This window comes from Rhinatrema bivittatum, unplaced genomic scaffold, assembly GCF_901001135.1.
Source record: "Rhinatrema bivittatum unplaced genomic scaffold, aRhiBiv1.1, whole genome shotgun sequence".
NCBI lineage: Eukaryota > Metazoa > Chordata > Amphibia > Gymnophiona > Rhinatrematidae > Rhinatrema > Rhinatrema bivittatum.
Genome location: NW_021820267.1, coordinates 24,125 through 44,099, shown reverse-complemented (window position 1 = coordinate 44,099; position 19,975 = coordinate 24,125). Strand labels below are relative to the sequence as shown.

Below are 19,975 nucleotides of genomic sequence, written 5' to 3'. Positions count from 1 at the left end.
ACTGTTCCTTAGGCGAGATCATCTTAACACTAGGGAAATTGAGGACTCTTAAATTTAGATATCTTAATTTATTTTCCATGTTTTCTAGTCTCCTTTTTATCATATTCTCTGACTGTATCATAGTTGATTGTACTTCTTGAACTAATGATATTTTATTCGTTACTTCTTTAATTTGTTCTTCTTGGATTTTAACCCTCGGTTCAATAGATTGTATCATATCTTGTGATTTATTCATTGAGGTAGCTAACATTGAAACTGACTTCTCTAAGATTACAATAGCTTGCCATATGGAGTCCAGGGTTATAATATTAGGTCTATCCAGCTTAGGAAGTACAAAATCAGATTTCACCATTCCTGTACGACAGGCTTCCGAAATCAAAAACATTTCGCCTGCCGAAACATCCCCCCTCTCTTGATCTTTCGTCGAATCCCTATTTACACATAGGGATTCCCCAGTACTCTCCCCAGTTCCTCCCTCTGATTCCAGAGTCCCTTTGTCACCTGACTGGTTCTCTCGGATGAAGTCCTGGTTTTTTCCCGGGTTAGGAGGTGGGGGGACCACAGGTGCACCTGGGCTTAACAATGTTTGGTTGTCCATGAGATTTAGGCCTTGTTCCCCTCCTAATACCTCCGCGGACTTCTCACCAGGTGTCGAGGCTGCTACCAGGGAGAAAAACCCTTCAATTTTCAATTGTGCGGGAGTGTTAGGGGCAGCAGCAGAGGCCTCCTGCCTCAAACGTCCTTTCCGCTTCGTATGTGGCATTATACAATCAAAGAGGAATTTGCGGGCTTACCTCCTCGGGTCCTCTTTATCAATATTACCGACCCTTAGTGAAGAAGTGAGAGAGGAACAATCCGACACCAGGCAAAGTCTTGAGCAAAGTCGGAGCTAAGGGGCGCGCGCAGCTTAGGCGATGCGCCGCTTAGGTCCGGTTTTCAAAGACCCAGCGGTCGACGTCACACGGGAGGGTGTGTGGTTTGGCAATGCCATCGGGGCCAGGAAGGTACCCTTATCCCCAGAATGCAGGTAGTTCTCCGCCTCTCCAAAAAGTCTCTCTTTCACTCCTCAAGGAGTTCTCGGAGTGCTCCGGCTTTCAAAGACCCAGTGGTGATGTCACACGGGAGGGCGTGGTTTGGCAACGCCGTCGGGGCCAGGAAGGTACCCTTACCCCCGGAATGCAGGTATTCTCCGCCTCTCTAAAAAGTCTCTCTTTGACTCCTCCATCATAAAAACTTTTAAAAATATATCTGAAGCAGGAAGCTTGTGAGGGAGTTGGTTGGATCAATCAAAACACATCCACCAGTGGTATAATGATAACATCAGAGCAGCCAAATGTATACTCCGGGAAAAAAGAAAAAGAATGGAGAAGGAACAAAAATGCAACTACACTAAATATAAATCGGAGGAACCACCTAGTACAATATAAAAACATCATCAACAATACAAAAAAAGAATTCTTCTCCAACAAAATCTCCAAATTTCATCACAACCCCAGAATGTTATTCTCAATAGTTCAAAACCTTACTAAAACCACCCAAGAATCTACATGCACCAAACATGGAAGTAATGACTTTGCTGAATTCTTCAACAAGAAAATATCAAACCTAATACAAACCAACTTAATCAACAACAGCCAAAACATCAGACTGAACACTAAGGTAACCTCAACATGGACAAACTTTGACACCGCCTCCACTCTCGAAATTCAATCTATTATCAAAAAAATGAACCCGCCAACCACCCACTAGACAACATCCCTATAACAACCCTCAAAACAATCGAACCCACCATATCTAAAACTATCACCAAGATCGTCAATTTATCCCTGACTGAAGGAATTCCCAAATCTGCAGTAATCAAACCAATACTAAAAAAGAACAACTTGGATCCTGAAATCCTTGCAAACTACCGCCCTATTTCAAACCTATCTTTCATAGCCAAGATCATCGAAAAAGTCATACACCCAACTTGGATTATCTTGAAACAAACAACATCCTATCACCAACCCAATGGATTCAGAAAGAACCTAAGCACAGAAACTCTCCTACTCTCTTTGAATGACACAATACTAAGAGGATTCGACAAAGGCAAAAAATACCTACTCATTCTCCTTGACCTCTCAGCTGCTTTCGACACAGTAAACCACAATATACTCCTAGAACGCTGACTGAAATCGGTTTAACTGACACCACCTTACAATGGTTCTCATCCTATCTATCTGACAGAACCTACCAAGTATCAATTAACAACAACCCATCCAAAAAGATTAACCTCAACACTGGAGTTCCCCAAGGATCAGCGTTATCGGCCATCTATTTAACATATACCTTCTTCCCATTTGCCAACTACTAAAAGATATGGAATCACCCACTTCCTCTACGCTGACGACATTCAACTTCTAATTCCCATCCAAAATTCAATCGAAGAAACATACAAAGAAACATCGCTCTACTTGTCTCAATTAAACATTCCTAACATCACTGAAACTCATAATCAACATGACAAAACTGAAATAATCCTCATGGGCCAAAAACCCAATCCAACTCCCACCCCTACCATTACTTGACAATCAAATGAACTCAATACTCCCTGTCACCCACACCAGAACCTAGGAATTATTATTGACAAAACTATCATTCAAGAACCATATATCAAACAAAATCAAAGAAGGATATCACAAACTACTAACCCTAAGACGTTTAAAACCATTTCTTAACCCTTATAACTTCAGAACTGTATTACAGCTACTCAGATTCTCAACCATCGACTACTGCAACTCCCTACTAATTGGAATACCATCTTCCAACCTCAAACCTCTCCAAATTTGCAAATTCAGCAGCCAGAATTCTGACAGGAACAGAGAATGACCACATAACGCCTAATTGATTTCACTACACTGGCTTCCAATTAAAGCCCGAATTGAACACAAATCCATGACCATCATACAAATTACTAAACAATGAACATCAAGGTCAAAACAAACCCCCAGAATCCTCAAAGAAACTTATGTTCAAACAACTCAGGCCGCTTAACTGTCCCCCCCCCATCAGAGATGCTCACTTGACAACAGCCAGAGAGAGAGCTTTTTCCATTGCTTGCCCTAAAATATGGAACTCCCTCCCAAAAGATTTAAGAATCCAACCTAACCTCAAAACGTTCAAAAAAGGCCTAAAAACATGGCTGTTTTACAAAGTCTACATTGACATTCAAACTTCACATCATCCTAACACCCAAAGGAACGAACAACCAAATCCACAAAATAACTTGTCTCTAACCAGCACCAAACAAACCCACCTCACTCAAAAATATTATCTTCTGGACTATAAATGATTAATCTTTCTGTTTTATATGCATCCTGTTATACCTTTTTTCACAATTGTTAAGAAAATTACAATTTGAATCTTGTAAACCATTGTGATGGCTTCACCGAATGACGGTATAAAACTCATCAAATAAATATAAATAAATAAATGTTAGATGAGCGAGGAGTTAAAGGGGCACTTAGGGAAGATAAGGTCAGCATGGAGAGACTAAATTAATTCTTTACTTTGGTGTTTACTAAAGAGGATGTAGGGGAGATACCTGTACCAGAAGTTGTTTTAAGTGGTGATGATTCATGAAATCTAAAGAAAATCACTGTGAAGCTGGAAGATATAATAAGGCAGATTGATAAACTAAAGAGTAGCAAATCGCCTGGACTAGATGGCATACATCCCAGAGTTCTGAAAGCAATAAAAAATGAAATTGCAGATCTATTACTAGTAATTTATAACCTATCATTAATGTCATCCATTGTACCCAAAGATTGGAGGGTGGCCAATGTAACCCCGATCTGTAATAAAGGCTCCATTGGTGATCTGGGAAACTATAGGCTGGTGAGTCTGCCAGGAAAAACCATGGAAATTATTCTAAAGAACAAAATCACAAAACATATAGAAAGATATGGTTCAAAGGGACATAGCCAGTATGGTTTTACACAAGAGAAATCTTGCCTCACCAGCTGCTACATGTTTGGAGGGGTTAATAAAAGTGTGGATAATTTGTGAGCCTGGATTTTCAGAAGGCATTTGATAAAGTCCCTCATGAGAAGCTTCTAAGGAAATTAAAAGTCACAGGATAGAAGGCAATGTCCTATATGGACTGCAAACTGGTTAAAAGACAGGAAGCAGAGAGTAGGACTAAACGGCCAGTGGAGAAGTGTAAACAGTGCAGTGCTTCAGGGATCTGTATTGGGACAAGTGCTTTTTAATATCTTTACAAATATCTGGAAAGGAGAACAACAAGTGAGGTGATCAAATTGGCAGATGATGCAAAATTATTCTGAGTTGTTAAATCACAAATGGATTGTGATAAATTGCAGAAGGACCTTACAAGACTGGAAGATTAGGCATCAAATGGCAGGTGAAATTTAATGTGGACAATTGCAAAGTGATATGCATGGGCAAAGTAAAATGCACCGTAGTTGCACAGTTAGGTTCCATATTAGGAGTTACCACTCAGGAAAAGGATCTTTGCATCATAGTGGGCTAAACTTTGAAATCCTCGACTCAGTGTGCAGTGTCCATCAAGAAATCAAACAGAATGTTAGAAATTATTAGGAAAAGAATGGAGAATAAAACAGAGAATGTATGCTTCATTGGGATGCTGCACCTGGAGTGCTATGTGCAGTTCTTGTTAAAAATAGAAAGACTAGGGGACACTCCATGAAGTTAATAAGTAGCACATTCAAAACAAGTCAGAGAAAATTCTATTTCACTCAACATACAATTAAGCTCTGGAATTCATTGCCAGAGGATGTGGCAGTTAGCATAGCTAAAAAAGATTTGGACAAGTTCCTGGAGAAGTCCATAACTGTTTTAACCAAGTAGACTTAGAAAATAGCCCCTACTTATCGCTGCCTGATAGTAGCAAGGGATCTATTTACTGTTTGGGATCTTGCCAGGTACTTGTGTCCTGGTTTGGCCACTTTTGGAAACAGGATACTTGACTTGATGGACTCTTGCCTGACCCTGTATGGCAATTCTTATGTGTTTATCACTCTGTTTTTGTGTGTGCTTGTTTGTGTGCTTTATTGCTTTTTGTGTCTTTGTGTGCCATTGAATCTGCCTGTGTAGGTTTGTAATGCTGTGTCTCTCTGTGTGTGCATCTTTCTCTCTGTGCTTTGTCTGTGTGTCTCTGTGGGTTTTGTCTGTATTTCTCTGTGTGCTTCTGAGTCTCTCTGTATTTCTGTGTGTGGGCATATCACTCTGCATGTTTTGTCCGTGTGTTTGTATTTCTGTGTTTCGTTTGGCTATATATACATATGTGTGTGTTTTGTCTGTGCATGTCTCTTTATATTTCTGTGTGCATGTATATCTCTGCATGTGATTTGTCTGTGTGTCTCTGTATTTCTGTTTGTGTGTCTGTCTGTCTCTGTTTATTTCTGTGGGTGTGTTTTGTCTGTGTGAGTTGCTCTCTAAATCGAGAGAGACTTCTCCTTGGCTCACCACCTCTCTCTCCCCTAACTCAGCCCGGAGCGGGCTCTCCCCTCCAAGCAACTCTGGCGGCAAGCCTTTTGCAAACTCTCCTGGACTGAGCAGGAGCTGAGCTCTCGGGGATGCGCCTTCAGGATTGTAGTTCGCCTGCGCTTCAGTTAAAGAAAAGAAGCGCTCCTGCTTCCTTCACTTTTTTTCTCCATTTCATTTCTTTCATTTTTTGTTCTCTCTGTTCCTTGTTCTTTCTTCACCTTCCCTTGTTCTCTCCTCGCTTTTATTTTCATCTTCCTCCCCTGTCCTCACCCACCCTCTCTCCTCCTCCTCCTCCTGTTCGCTGTCTTGAAAAGTTTCCTGAATTAAAATAATTGGCCTCTCTCCCCTCCCAGGGGTGGTAGACAGCAGGGGAGGCGACCGGGCAAAATAGCAAAATCTTCCCTTACAAGGCAAGGGGTGGGGGACTCGAAGCAAAAGCACATGGGCTTCAGGCCTGGGAGCCGCCCTCTCTCCCCCCCCATCCCCCCACTCTGCCTACAATATCCGCGATTTGTGTGCAAAAGCCACTTTCCCTCTCCAGCCAGCGCGGGACGATGCTGCTGCTCGGCTGCTCGTGGCCTCCGGGCTGCTGCCGCTGCCCACGGAGCCCCAGGAGCTGCGGGAGGCGGACGCGCTCTGCGGGCCCGAGGGCTGCTACGCCGCCTACTTCCAGCGCCGGAGCTTCCTGGACGCCTGGCGCGGCTGCCGGGAGCGCGGCGGGAACCTGGCCACGGTGAAGCGGCCGGAGGAGGCGGCGCTGGTGCAGGAGCTCCTGCTGGGGCTGGGGCTGGCCCCCGAGCAGGGCCGGCTGCGCCTCTGGATCGGCCTGCAGCGGCAGCCCCGCCAGTGCCCGCCCAACCGGCCGCTGCGCGGCTTCACCTGGACCACCGGCGACCAGGACACGCTGTACACCAACTGGCTGAGGCCCGAGGCGCCGGCCGCCGGCGCCTGCCCGGCCTCCCGCTGCGTGGTGATCGGCTACGGCACGGCCCCCGATGCCCAGCCGGAGAACTTCAGGTGGCAGGACGGCTCGTGCGCCGTCCCCGTGGACGGCTTCCTCTGCAGGTTCCAGTACAAGGGCATGTGCCCGGGCATTGAGGCGGGACGTCACGGCCCCGTCACCTACGCCACGCCCTTCCATCTGGTCAGCACCCTCCTGAAGCACGTGCCCTTCGGCTCGGTGGCCACCGTGCCCTGCCCAGGCTCCGTGACGGATCTGTCGGTGCTCTGCATGCAGCGGGAAGACGGCAGCGTTGGCTGGTCCAAAGAGGGTGCCTGGTGCCCGGAGGAGCAGCAGGGCCAGCAGCTGGGTGGCTGGTGTGATGAGTCCAATGCCGGCTGTGACCATGTGTGCGTGGATGAGGAGGTTGGCTACTATTGCGAGTGTGACGAGGGCTATGTGCTGATGGAGGATGGCCACTCCTGCTCCAGCCCCCTGCGAGAGCAACCCTTGTGAGTACAGCTGTATGGCTACTAGCCAAGGCTACCTCTGCGATTGCCCCGAGGGCTATGACCTGGATGAAGATGGCCGCTCCTGCCATGACGTTGACGAGTGTGCCCAGAGCACATGCGACCAGCTCTGCCTGAACTTTGCCGGTGGCTATGAGTGCCAGTGCCACCTGGGTTACCAGCTGGAGGATGGGCTATGCCGGGACACGGATGAATGTGCCGACACCCCCTGCGAGCATGCCTGCGAGAACACGCCAGGTTCCTACACCTGCCACTGCCATCTAGGCTTCAGCCCAGCCGAGGACGACCCTCACCACTGCACCGATACAGATGAATGCCGGATCCGTGATGTCTGCCAGCAGATGTGCGTCAACTATGTTGGTGGCTTTGAGTGCTACTGTAACGAGGGCTATGAGGTGGCCACTGATGGCATCCACTGCCAGCCAGTGCAAGGGGAGCCAGCGCACGTCCCTGCGCCCACTCCTACTGACTCTGCCGAGTGGGCCTCTGACGAAGATGCCACAACAGAGGAGGACGAGGAAGAAGGGCCTCCAGCACCGCTCAGGTGGATGACGGCTGTTGCCATGACGGAGGAAGAGAAGGGAGAGCAGCCAGCGAGATTTCGGCCGACGACAATAGTAGCCATGCCCATGGAGGAAGAGGAGGGAAGTGAGCCCTCGGCACGTCTCGGGCCTACGACAGTGTTTACCTCACCAACAGAGGAAGAGGAAGGTGGGCTTGCATTCGTAATTATGAAGACGACGGAGCAGGTGGATGTCACTACTGCTGCAGAGCTCTTGGCAACTGTGGGTCTGTTGGGCTCTGCTGCCTGGGTCCCAGAGGCGTCAGCCGGTGGAATTCTTTCGAAGCCCCCTTTGCAGCTGACAGGGTACCAGCCGCAGGCACCACCATCACCACGTCCTTGGCCCCTACAGCTGGACAAGGTTTCCGAGCAAGCTCAGCTGACCTGGATATAGAGCCACCCCAGAGCACATTTCCATCCAGGGACCGTTTGGCCCCAGAGAACGAGGTTTCCCATTGGTTTCGGGGCAATTCCAGCCGGAGTCAGGCCTACTTTGCCCCTAGAAGCCTCCACTCATGGCAACTCCATCCCCAGCCCAGAGGATAGCCAGCAGATGCTGCAGAGGCGAGACGACCGCTGGCTGCTGGTGGCGCTGCTAGTGCCGCTGTGTGTGTTCCTGGTGATTATGCTGGCCTTGGGCATTGTGTACTGTACCCGCTGTGGAGCCCCCAGCAAGCGAAAAGAGCATCACAGACTGCTACCGCTGGGTCACCAGTGCTGCTGGCAAGACCCCCACCCCAAAGAGCAGCGCCAAGCCCACCACTTGCAGAACCAGTGTTTAAGTAATCCCACCATCACCTCTCTCTAGGGCTGATGGGCAAGCAAAGGGTGCGAGAGAGAGAGAGAGAGAGAGACTGTGTCACTCTGTACAAAGGAGGCTTTTTCAAGGACAGCAGTGTGTGAATACAGCTGCTCTGTGGCTCGCAGCTGAGATCTGTGCTGGTTTAGAAAAAAAAAAAAAGGATAATCCGAGGAGATTACTGCAGAGGTGAACTGGAAATCAAAGCACAAGATGTGTTCTCTGTGCCACTGTCACCAGACGTTAGTAGGCTTGGAGATGTCAGTTCACAGGAGGAGAACACATCTCATGCTTTAGGCTCGGGTTCCTCTTGCAGCAAGTGAACGCAACCACTGTTTTCTCTTTTTTTAAACCGGAGTGGATTGAAGCTAGAGGTCGCTGAGCAGAGATGCACCTACGGGAATCGGCTTTCACAGCCCGACCAGACTGCGTGCGCTCCGGAGAGAGCCGGTTGGCTTGCGCTCAGACCTGTACAAAACCGAAGGAGAGTGATGGAAGTAGCCCCCATTGGCTCCTGGGATATGGACCCTACAGTGACTGGAGCTTCATTTCTGGAGGGGAGGGGTGTTGTGGTGGAGGGAAAACCTCTTTTAGACTGGGAGAGAGCAAATTTACAACCTACAGATTTAGAAGCTGGCAGCACCCCTCATCCTCTTTGCATCGCTTTTCTTTTCCATGGGCATCAGATGATCAGGTATCAATGGGGACGATACAATTTATTGACAAAGGAGAGTGGGGAATGCCGCCCCCCCCCCCCCATGCCCTATCCCGGACCCAAATCAGGTATCTGCCTTCTTTCTAAAAGCGATGACTGGGAAGGATCTTCATGCGGACACCCTGCGCACTCCCCTGCCACTTAAACCATTCCTTGAGACTGCCTGCTGTGTGTGTATGGGTGCCTCCAGGTCGCTGGTTAAAAATCATCACATTGTCACTGCAGAGGGAAGGCGAATGCTGAAGCTCAGGCTGTATTTTTTTTTTTTCCAGCAGAGGAACTGCGCAGCCTGGTGCCTCAGGATGGCCAAAACACGTTCCGAACTTAGGGCTTCCATATCTCTGCAGTATCTGAATCCATAAAGAGTAAAGAAGTGATTTCTCTAACCAGTGAACAGCAGGAGAGGTGAAGGGGGAATCGGAGAGCAGATATAAACTCACATTGGGATCATGCACAGAGCACACAGAAGGAGGCGCATAGATCCAGAGAAAGAGAGAAATACCAAAAAGAGATAGGCATACACCCGCAGAGAGATATACACACATAGAGAGACAGACACAGATATGGATGCCAGTGCACACAGACAGAGAAAGAAAGATGTATGGACACTCATATAGAAAGGCAAGACATATCTACAGTCAGTGAGGACACATACACAGGAGCATAAAAACAGACACACACACACACAGGAGCATAAAAACACAGACACACACACAGGAGCGTAAAAACACAGACACACACACACGAGCATAAAAAGACAGACACACACAGTGAGATACATACACAGGAGCATAAAAAGACAGACACAGAGTGGGATACATAAACAGGAGCATAAAAAAGACAGACACATACACACACACACACACAGGAGCATAAAAAAACAGACACACAGAGTGAGATACATACACAGGAACCTACAAAGACAGACACATACACACACACACAGGAGCATAAAAACACACACATTGAGATACATACACAGAGCATAAAACAGACACATACACTCAGTGAGATACACAGGAGCATAAAAAACAGACACACAGAGTGAGATATATACACAGGAGCATAAAAGACACACACACACACAGGAGCATAAAAAGACAGACACACACACAGGAGCTTAAAAAAAGACACAGAGTGAGATACATACACAGGAGCATAAAAACAGACACATATACACACACACAGGAGCATAAAAAGACACACACACACAGGAGCATAAAAAGACAGACACACACACAGGAGCATAAAAAAACAGACACAGAGTGAGATACATACACAGGAGCATAAAAAGACAGGCACACAGAGTGAGATACATACACAGGACCATAAACACACACACACACACACAGACAGAAAGACACATGTAGAGCAAGAGAGAGACACCTGAAAGGCAGCATCCAGAAGCCCTGTCCCCCTGTAATTCAAGCTTTGGATAAAAAACAGAACTCTTTATCAGCATTTGCAGACCTAGGACTAATGGTTGGGTTGCGGGGAGATAGGGGTGTAGTCTTGACCTCAGGAGATGCCATCTGACAATAAGAGATCATAAAATGTACTGTTTTAAGTTATCCCTACGGATTGTTTCCTCCCATGTTGTCCTCAGCCCACTGGAAACAGTTTATCTGTTAGTTTGGGACACTGCAGCGTTAACCTGGCAGAGAAAGCCTCAGCTGTGCTGGTCTTTGAACCTCATTGCACCCCCAAGGTGAGGGAATATAATGTTGTTTTTCACTTAAATATCTGCAGATGGCCAAAAGATTTAGAAAGCTAAATGAGAAACTTTGCCCAAAGTATAATTTTGCATAGCTTCATACACGGCTGCCTTTTCCTTGCAGGGGAACTCTTGACTCCATCCCCCCACATAATTAGATGTAGGATATTATTTTGTACAATCTCTGGCGCTCAGGAATCTGGGTTGGACAAAAGCGACCGGGCTCTGTTAGTCGTTTGTAAATAGATTGATTAATACAGGAAAAGCTGGAGATCGGACGGAAGGGCACAGAGTGACAGGAACTGGTGATGACAGCAATACCAGGGTTGCCTTCTGGCGCTTCCCCGATTTTTTCCAACGCCACCCACCCGATCAGGAGGGATTTAAAAACGCCTCCCTTGTCCTTTAATTACAGAGGGGTTTGGTTTTTTTTTTCTGTAAAATACAGGGCGGGCACAGCAGAGGTGAGACGGAAGGGGGCCCAGCTTCCCGTCCAGCTGGGGGTCTGGGAGGGGGGAGGGGAGGCCCCCGCGCTCTGAGAGCTCGCTAGGAAGGGGGAGGGGCCTTAACGTGGTCAGGAGGAGATCCAGATCGCATACAACGGGGCACGAAGAGAGGGGTAATGGCAAATTCATTTCCAGGGAGTCAAAATTTGGTCCCGATGTCTGATGCTCGCAATATACCATTGGCACTTGGATCCAATCAGAAAATGCATTCATTGTCTATTTATTAGCCTGTCTACATTGTCTGTCTGTTTTTTTTGGGGGGTCGGGGGTGTTTGAGGTTGAGTTCCCCCCATCCCCCGGTTCTTTTCCAGTTTCTTTCCTTTTGGACATGTTTGGGTTTTTTTTTCTTGTGTTACAAAACATATGTTTCTGACCGCAAGGAAATAAATGAACTAAACCAGGAAGAATTAGTTAGGCATGTTGTTTGGTGAGGAGGCATGGGTACTGTCATACCTCGGCCAGTAGGGGGTGTCCTCTTCCCTGTGGCTTGAGGTCAGAGGTTCTAGCTTTTGGCTGGGGCTGAGTGGGGTTTAGGCCGCAGAGTAGCAGAGAGAGAGAGAGGAGAGGATGGGGAGGAGGGGCTTGTATTTTCTGTCACACTGTAAGTTTATACTGGGGGATGTGGCCAGGGCTGGAGGGGATGCGGGTAATGGTCTTTCAAGGTTGTATCTCTGAAAAAATGGACAATAAATCAGCGTTTGGGATTTTTTTTATAAAAAGATCTTGTGGTTTTAATTAAGGCACACTTCCTGTTCATATTTGGGGTGGTGGGGGCATCTCTAAATGGTCACAAAGGGAAAAATGAGAAATGGTTTTGAAAGCGTTTTGTTTTTTGAAGGAGGGAGTTAAATTAGAAACTCTCTATGTGGGAACTAGAGATAAAAAGTGAACTGCCTGGAATACATGTGCACGCACACACACAAGATACATATAGACATCAACACATATACGTACATGCAACCGGCTACACAGATACCCTCCTATGTGCCCACACAGACAGAGCTTTGCACCCATGCTCTTCTTAAGGTTGATGTTCGATACACTGGGGTTCAGGGCAGAAACTAAAGCACGGGCCCAGCCAGTGCCAGACTGTTGCTCTGAAGCACTAGCTGACACTGCCATCGGTCACTTTGTGGTGCTGGGGCTCTCTGGGCAACTTCCCTGCCCTTCACCTCCAGAACTGGGCCTGGCTTCAGTCATTGGATCTGAGCCTGGAGTGGTCCTCTTGAGATAGTTTCACAGTGGCAGGTAGCCATTAAGTCTGGCCTGCTCCCTATAATACCCTGCGCGGTCTGTGTAAGACCCTCTCTCTGCCCCTGCCACCCTGCCCAGCTCTGGGGCCATTGCCCACCTGCTCGCCCTTGCCTTCTTGGCAATAGCTCAGCTCAACACCGTCTACAATCCACCCCCACTGTGGCCACCCCAAGCTGTGCTTCTGGAGTGCCATGCAGTAACACGCACACATGCCCAATGGGCAACTGCTGTGACTCCTCCGTAAGTAACTATTCACAGCCACCACCCGGACCCTCACTCTGGAACTCCATCCCCACAAATCTGCGCCTAGAACCCTGCCTACCAACTTTCCGCAAAAGATTGAAAACCTGGCTGTTCAAACAAGCCTTCCCGGACAACTCATAACCACCTCCAACTCCTGTAACAATGTTACCATTTGGTACTGTAAATAGTCATTAAGTTATTTATCTTATCCCCATTCAATTCTTTTTACTCCCCACTGTTCCTCTTTTTTCTCTCTCCCAGTTATGCTACCCCTGGTTTTTTTGTAACTGCTTCCCCTTTGCACCAGATTAGTTCTACTGTTCTATGCACCCCTCGTTTCCATGTAAACCAGCATGATGTGCCGGTATATAAAAAAACCCCGAAATAAATAAATAAATAAATAAAATGCCAGCAAAGGGTCAGGGAGTAGAGGTCTTCGGTGGTGAGAGAGTCACAGATGGGTTTACCACAGACCCTGCACTCACACCCTGTGATTTCAAAAACCACGGCTCCCACGTGCACACATTGTGTGTGTTCACTTCATGTCAGTGATAGCACTGGAGAAGTAGGCATGCAGCCACTTCTGGGGTGCATGGATAAGAACAGTACATAATCCCATAGGGCTTGGATGAGGGAGCAATGTATTGTGCTAGAGCCGATGCACAGGGAGATAAAGTGACTCGCTCTGAAGTTACCACACGCAGACCGAGGTGGGGTTTAGAACTGAGGCAAGGGTCTGGTTCGAGGGCTTAGTGGCAGAGCTTCTGTGCATAACGACCTGGGTTTGAGCACCAGCTCCAGGTCGGCAGGGGCTGAGGATACTGCAGTGGCAGTGTTCACAGAAGGAGGGAGCCACAGTCATCACTCACAGTGACGCCTGCTGGTCAGGCATGATGTAGCAGATTCCAGACGGAAGTGTGGTCTGGTGCATCTGGCCGAGAACTGTCACTGCAGTGGGTACGGAGGGTTGTGGGGGCTGGTGCGTGTGGGGTAGGATCATGTTATATTGATAGGGGCAATACCCTGGTAGTTGTAAATGAAGGATCATGGCCCCAGATACCAGTCCTAGAGAGCAGGAGAAAACGGGGGGCCAAGATATACAAAAAAAAAAAAAAAAAAGAACTGAGGCAGAGGAATATAAAGTGACTGCACTCACCCGTAAGGTCTGACACAGTCACAAAGGTTCCAAGTTTCAGAAGGATGTTATAAACTGTGCACATATACAAACACACACCCACTTTAAAATGTAGTTACTAACGATCTGGCAACCAAGGTTACCAGGCCTCGGATTGTTAAAGAAAAAACTTGTTGAGAAGAATGAAAAAGAGAGAGAATGGGGGAGGAAGGGCGAGAGCAAGACATGTCCTTGTGTGGGTCTGTAATGAGAACCAGATGAGGCTTCTAAGCAAAGCTGGGTCTGCAGTGCATGCCGCTGTGCAAGATTGTGTGTGTGTGTATGTGTGTGTGTGTGTGAGTGTACAGAGAGGGACAGAGAGATGCAGGGAGGCAGAGAGACAGACATTCACAGGTACAGAGAGACAGACACATGCACAGATTTGAAGAGTCAAGAGAGAGAGAGAGAGAGAAGGATAGAAGGAAATTCCTGGGGCCATCCTTCAGCAGACGGGGCAACTGCTCAGGCTCCATGCTGCGGGGAGCCCCGTGCTGCTGTGGTAACACCTCTGTCACTTCAGGCTCCCTGAGAGCGCTGGCGGGCCAGGAGTTGCAGGCTCCTGTGTGGCAGCGGCGGAGACGTTAGCAGCCAGGAGGAATAGCGGCAGATATTAACGGTTGTTCTTTTATTCTCTATTTCATGCTACCTATCTTTTCCCTCTTCTCCTGTCTCCCTCACCCCTCACCCCTCTCCTCTTTCTCGCCTGCTCCCACCCCCTGCCCCCTGTTCATTGTAATTTCCTCCTTATTTTGAGTTACTTGTAAACCGGCGTGATGTGCCATACGAACGTCGGTATATTAAAAGTTGTTAAATAAATAAATAAATAAATAAATAAATAAATAAATAGTTAGTTAGTTAGTCTGGGTAGGGCCTCCACTTCTTCAGTGTCTGATCTCTGGGGAGGGGGTCCTCCACTGTTCAGGCTTGATGGGGGTGGTGCAATGCGACTGGTCGTGGGCCTTGCACAGCCCTGTCTAGATTCATGGAAAAAGAGCTGGAAGGGATCTCAAGAGGTCATTTATGAGCCATGGATAGAGATAGCTGGACGAGACCCAATGGGATCGTTTAGAGTCATGGAGAGAGCTGGAAAGGACCTTGGTGGGGGGAGTTCCATCAACAGTTGTAGAAAGCGAGGAACCTCGTGGAGTCGTTTAACAATGGACAGCGAGAGCTGGTAGGGGTCACTGACAATAGATCTATAGGGTCACAGAAAGACATTGTTGGGAGGCACCTCAGGAGGTCATCTGGAGTCTCAGAGAAGATTGGGAGGGACTGCAGGAGTCATCTTGTCCATCCCCTGCCTCCAAAGGGCAGGAAGGACAAGATGACTCCTGCAGACAGAAGCGTGCCTATCTAGTGATGAGGATCCCACCACCTCGGTGAGTAACTCCTTCTGGGGCCTGACTGCTCTCACAAAAAAAGATCCGCCTAACATGTAACCTCATTCTCTGCTCCTTGCCTCGTTCCCAAAGTTGATGGAGAACATCTGATCCCCATCCCATTTATAACCAGTGGCAGTGCCCCCCCACGCCTTGCCTTTTGTGCATTTGGAGGCTATTAGCGGATCACCCTTGTCCTCAAAATCTCCTGCCTGAATAATTCTGTTAGTCTGTAAGGCGTCACCAGTCTCTGTATCAAATCATCCTGACATGTGAGGCTCACATCGGACTCATAGCCGCGTTTCCAGCGTTGAGTCTCGATGGGAAATGACTTACACCATGATAGAGTGCTCACTTTCTCTATAACAGTACTAGATTGCCATCTCAAATTCAGTTTTTACTCTCCCGTAGCCTGCCCTTCGCCCCCAGACCTTTTTCTTCGCCATTCCCCATTTTCTATCCATGTCTTTGATTTTCCCCTTCCTTTCATGTCTCCTCATTGTATTTCATTCTGCTTTGCACTGACAGATTTCTCTCCAATGCAGCAAGAGTCTTTCCAAGTTTAACCCTGTCCCACAAGGTACTTGCAACCTCTCCTCCCCCATCCCAACTGGTTATCATCTGCAGTTCTGCCCCCTAGCTTGTCAGCAAGATCTCTTGCGATGTACGTGCAAACGGTCCCCCAGCGTGCGGGAAGGTCTTGGCTCCCTGCACAGTTTGTCCCTTCCCCAGCCGAGCTGTCAGTAGTCCTCTCCTGTCCCTGGCCGCTGCCCCAGTGCCAGCGCTGCGGTGCCTGAGGTGGACATCCGGAGAGTCTGTGGACTGGATGCTGGAAGCACGTGGAGGACGCACACTCCTCACCTCACACACACACACACCCCTTCCTCCCTTGACGTGACACCGTGAGGTTACCAAGAATATGGGCGGGGTTGAGTAATTCGGGCCAAGAAGAGCGGGCACCGTGCCTTGGACCGATGACCGGAGGGTCCCACGTCAGAGGTTACTGACAAAGATACACGTAAGTCTGCCTCTCTCGCTCCACCTCCTTCCCACCCTATGCTGTTTTCCTTCTACCTCCTCCTCCCTGTTTTTCTTTTCTTTCTTTTCTCTTTCTCCCTGCCTCTGTCTCTCTTGGGGTCTCTTTCTCCTCCTATCTCACTCGCTGGCTTTCTCCCTTCCTTTCCTCTCTGGATCTCTTCCTGTTTCCCTCCCTCAGTCCTTCTCTGTCTCTCTCCCCCCTCCCTTCTGTTGTCAGACTGGGCAGGGTGCTGTGCAGTGGGTAATGAGAACAGGTCACAGAGGCTACAGCCTCAGAATAAGGGGAGGAGTGGGAGTGGGGGGAGGGGCGGAGCTTTCTCATCTCCCCACCAGGGCGGAACTGCTAGAAAATCATCGGTGGGGATGAGGAGCCCCGGGGGTAATTTATGAAGTGTTCGGCTGTCCAAAGACAAGGAGGGAGGGAGAGAAAGGCCACTGGCTCCTGCCGTCACGAAAACATGCATGCACACACCACACACTCCCAGCAACACAGTCAGGAAAGCATTCCTCTGTCACCAACCCTGCCCTCCAAACAGGATCCCTGCACACCACACGATGATGATGATGACACATCGACATCAGAGGTGTGGCCACAGCAGCACAAGGACCCCCCATGACAGCTCCACCTAGGAACAAGAAGGAGCAAAACATTATTATTTCTATTTAACCCAAAAAGACAGGTAAACTAAAGCACAGGGAGAGAAAGTGAATGCATCCCCAGTGTCACACATACAATGAGTGTCAGAGCCGGGCATAAGCATGGGGAGATGAAGTGGCTCACCCCGAGGTCACAGATTCAGTGACAGAGTCGGGGATTAGAACTGAGGCACAGGGAGATAAAATGACTCCTAAGAACCACTATACTGGATCAGATCAAGGGTCCATGGAGTCCAGTATCCTGTTTCTAATAGTGGCCAATCCAGGATCCCAACATGCTGCTTATACCCAGGGATACCCAGTGGCTTTCTCAAATCTACCTGGTTAATAACAGTTTATGAACTTTTCCTCTGGGAAATTTTCCAAATCCAGCCATGATAACTGCCTTTACCACATCTCCAGCAATTAATTTCAGGGCTTAATTGTGCTTTGAGTGAAAAAATATTTACTCCAAGTTGCTTTAAATCTGCAATTTAGTTACTTCATGGAGTCTCCCCCTAGACTTTTTTATTTTTTGAAAGAGCAAACTGATTTTCATTTACCTATTTTACTCCACTGGTGTTTTTATAGACCTCTATCATATCTCCTCTTAGTTGTCTCTTCTCCAAGCTGAAAAGCCCTAACTTCTTTAGCCTTTCCTCATAGGGAGACATTCCATCCCCTTTAATATTTTAATTGCCCTTCTGTATCTTTTAGGGCTGTTCAGCGGGATAAGAGAAGGCTGTTGGGGGATATGATAGAGATCTACAAAATCATGAAAGGACTTCAATGGGTAAATGTGAAATATTTATTTACTCTCTCGGATAATACAAGGATTAGGGGGCACTCCATGAAGTTATCAAGTAGCACATTTAAAACAAATCAGAGAAAATGATTTTTCACTCAATGCACAATTAAGCTCAGTAATTCGTTGCCAAAGGATGTGACTAAAACAGCTAGTGTAGCTGGGTTTATAAAAGGTTTGGATAAGTTCCTGGCGAAGAAGTCCATAAACTGCTATTAATCAATAGGGAATAGCCATTGCTTATTGCTGGCATTAGTAGCATGGAATTTATTTAATGTTTGGGTGCTTGCCAAGTTCTTGTGAATCTGGATTGGCCACTGTTGGAGACAGGATATTGGGCTCGATGGACCATTGGTCTGACCCAGTATGACATATCTTACTTCTTGTGTTCTAGTTTGCTATATATTTTTTTAGATACGGCAAGAAAAATTACACACCATATCCTAGCTGCAGTTGCACCATGGAGCAATACAGAGGTATTATGATAGTCTCCATTCTTTTCCTAATAATTCCAAACATTCTCTTTGCCTTTTTGACCTCCGCTGCACACTGAGCAAAATATTTCAAAGTATTGTTTATGAGGATGCTTAGATCCCTTTCTTGGATGGTGACTCCTAATATGGAACCTTATTTTTCTCCATGTGCATCATTTTTTCACTTGTCTACCTTAAATTTCATCTGCCATTTGATGCCCAGTCTCTCACTCATAAGGTCCTCCTGGTGTTTCTCACAATCTGCTTGTGTTTTAACAAGATCATTTATAAATATATTAAAAGCACCAGTCCCAGAAGAATCCCTCATCCCAAGGTCATAGACAGAGTCAATAATGGAATCAGGGAGATAAAGTGACTGACCCCAAGGTTCACACACAGAGTTAATGACCAAGACAAAGGTTTAGAACTGAGGCACAGAGAGAAAAATTAACTCAGCCACAAGATCACACACGGAGAGTCAGTGACAGAGCTAGGGATTAGAACTGAGGCACAGAGAGAAACATTAACTCAGCCACAAGATCACACAGAGAGAGTCAGTGACAGAGCTAGGGATTAGAACTGAGGCACAGGGAGAAATATTAACTCAGCCACAAGATCAGACACAGAGAGTCAGTGACAGAGCTACGGATTAGAACTGAGGCACAGAGAGAAAAATTAACTCAGCCACAAGATCACGCACAGAGAGTCAGTGACAGAGCTAGGGATTAGAACTGAGGCACAGAGAGAAAAATTAATTCAGCCACAAGGTCACGCACAGAGAGTCAGTGACAGAGCTAGGGATTAGAACGGAGGCACAGGGAGAAATATTAACTCAGCCACAAGGTCACGCACAGAGAGTCAGTGACAGAGCTAGGGATTAGAACGGAGGCACAGAGAGAAAAATTAATTCAGCCACAAGATCACGCACAGAGAGTCAGTGACAGAGCTAGGGATTAGAACGGAGGCACAGAGAGAAAAATTAATTCAGCCACAAGGTCACGCACAGAGAGTCAGTGACAGAGCTAGGGATTAGAACGGAGGCACAGGGAGAAATATTAACTCAGCCACAAGATCAGACACAGAGAGTCAGTGACAGAGCTAGGGATTAGAACTGAGGCACAGAGAGAAAATTAACTCAGCCACAAGGTCACACACAGAGAGTCAGTGACAGAGCTAGGGATTAGAACTGAGGCACAGAGAGAAAAATTAACTCAGCCACAAGATCACGCACAGAGAGTCAGTGACAGAGCTAGGGATTAGAACTGAGGCACAGAGAGAAAAATTAACTCAGCCACAAGATCACACAGAGAGAGTCAGTGACAGAGCTAGGGATTAGAACTGAGGCACAGAGAGAAAAATTAACTCAGCCACAAGATCACGCACAGAGAGTCAGTGACAGAGCTAGGGATTAGAACTGAGGCACAGAGAGAAAAATTAACTCAGCCACAAGATCACACAGAGAGAGTCTGTGACAGAGCTCTGGATTAGAACTGAGGCACAGAGAGAAAAATTAACTCAGCCACAAGATCACACAGAGAGAGTCTGTGACAGAGCTCTGGATTAGAACTGAGGCACAGAGAGAAAAATTAACTCAGCCACAAGATCACGCACAGAGAGTCAGTGACAGAGCTAAGGATTAGAACTGAGGCACAGAGAGAAAAATTAACTCAGCAACAAGATCACACACAGAGAGTCAGTG

At 47.4% G+C, this 19,975-nt stretch overlaps 1 protein-coding gene across 1 annotated transcript; it reads left to right on the top strand.

Moving 5' to 3' along the window:
* Positions 1–6,049: 6,049 nt before the first annotated feature.
* On the top strand, positions 6,050–8,525 carry LOC115081315 (endosialin-like; the record flags this gene model as incomplete). Its single annotated transcript, XM_029585795.1, is given in 4 exon segments — positions 6,050–6,933; positions 6,935–7,901; positions 7,980–8,216; positions 8,218–8,525. Coding segments are annotated over 4 exon segments (2,193 nt in total), but the record flags the coding sequence as incomplete, so codon positions are not given.
* Between the last annotated feature and the right edge of the window lie 11,450 nt (positions 8,526–19,975).